General features: G+C 50.9%; 1 protein-coding gene across 1 annotated transcript in view; it reads right to left on the bottom strand.

Annotated features, from left to right (window-relative positions):
* Window positions 1-277, bottom strand: part of EMH_0020880 (uncharacterized protein) — a gene marked incomplete at both ends in the record, with an annotated part of 4655 nt that overhangs the window by 1347 nt on the left and 3031 nt on the right. The window contains one exon of the mRNA XM_013501653.1: window positions 10-130. Within this exon, the coding sequence (XP_013357107.1) occupies window positions 10-130 (121 nt within the window). The remainder of the gene's footprint in view (window positions 1-9; window positions 131-277) is intronic.

Here is a 277-nt window from a genome sequence, read left to right as displayed (position 1 = left end):
CAGCAGTACTTTCTCTTTTTTTTTGTAGTTTTTTCAGGTTCGTATAAACACCCCCAGCCCAAGACTGTCGCGACATCTCCTTCTTCTGCTGCAGCTGCTGCTGCGCCTTCTTCACTCGGCGTGCGTCATCCTGCAGCAGCAGCAGCAGCAGCAGCAGCAGCAACAGCAGCAGCAGCAACAGCAGCAGCAGCAGCAAAGGCGGGGCTGGATAGTATACACCTGGGGATGAAACCGAACCCTTATATCTCCTGCTAAAGATAAACCTAATGTTTTACAA

Source organism: Eimeria mitis, genomic scaffold, assembly GCF_000499745.2.
Source record: "Eimeria mitis Houghton genomic scaffold, Emh_scaff727, whole genome shotgun sequence".
NCBI classification, from domain to species: Eukaryota; Apicomplexa; class Conoidasida; order Eucoccidiorida; family Eimeriidae; genus Eimeria; species Eimeria mitis.
The sequence above is the reverse complement of the archived record's forward strand: the minus strand, read 5'-3'. Positions and strand labels throughout refer to the sequence as shown.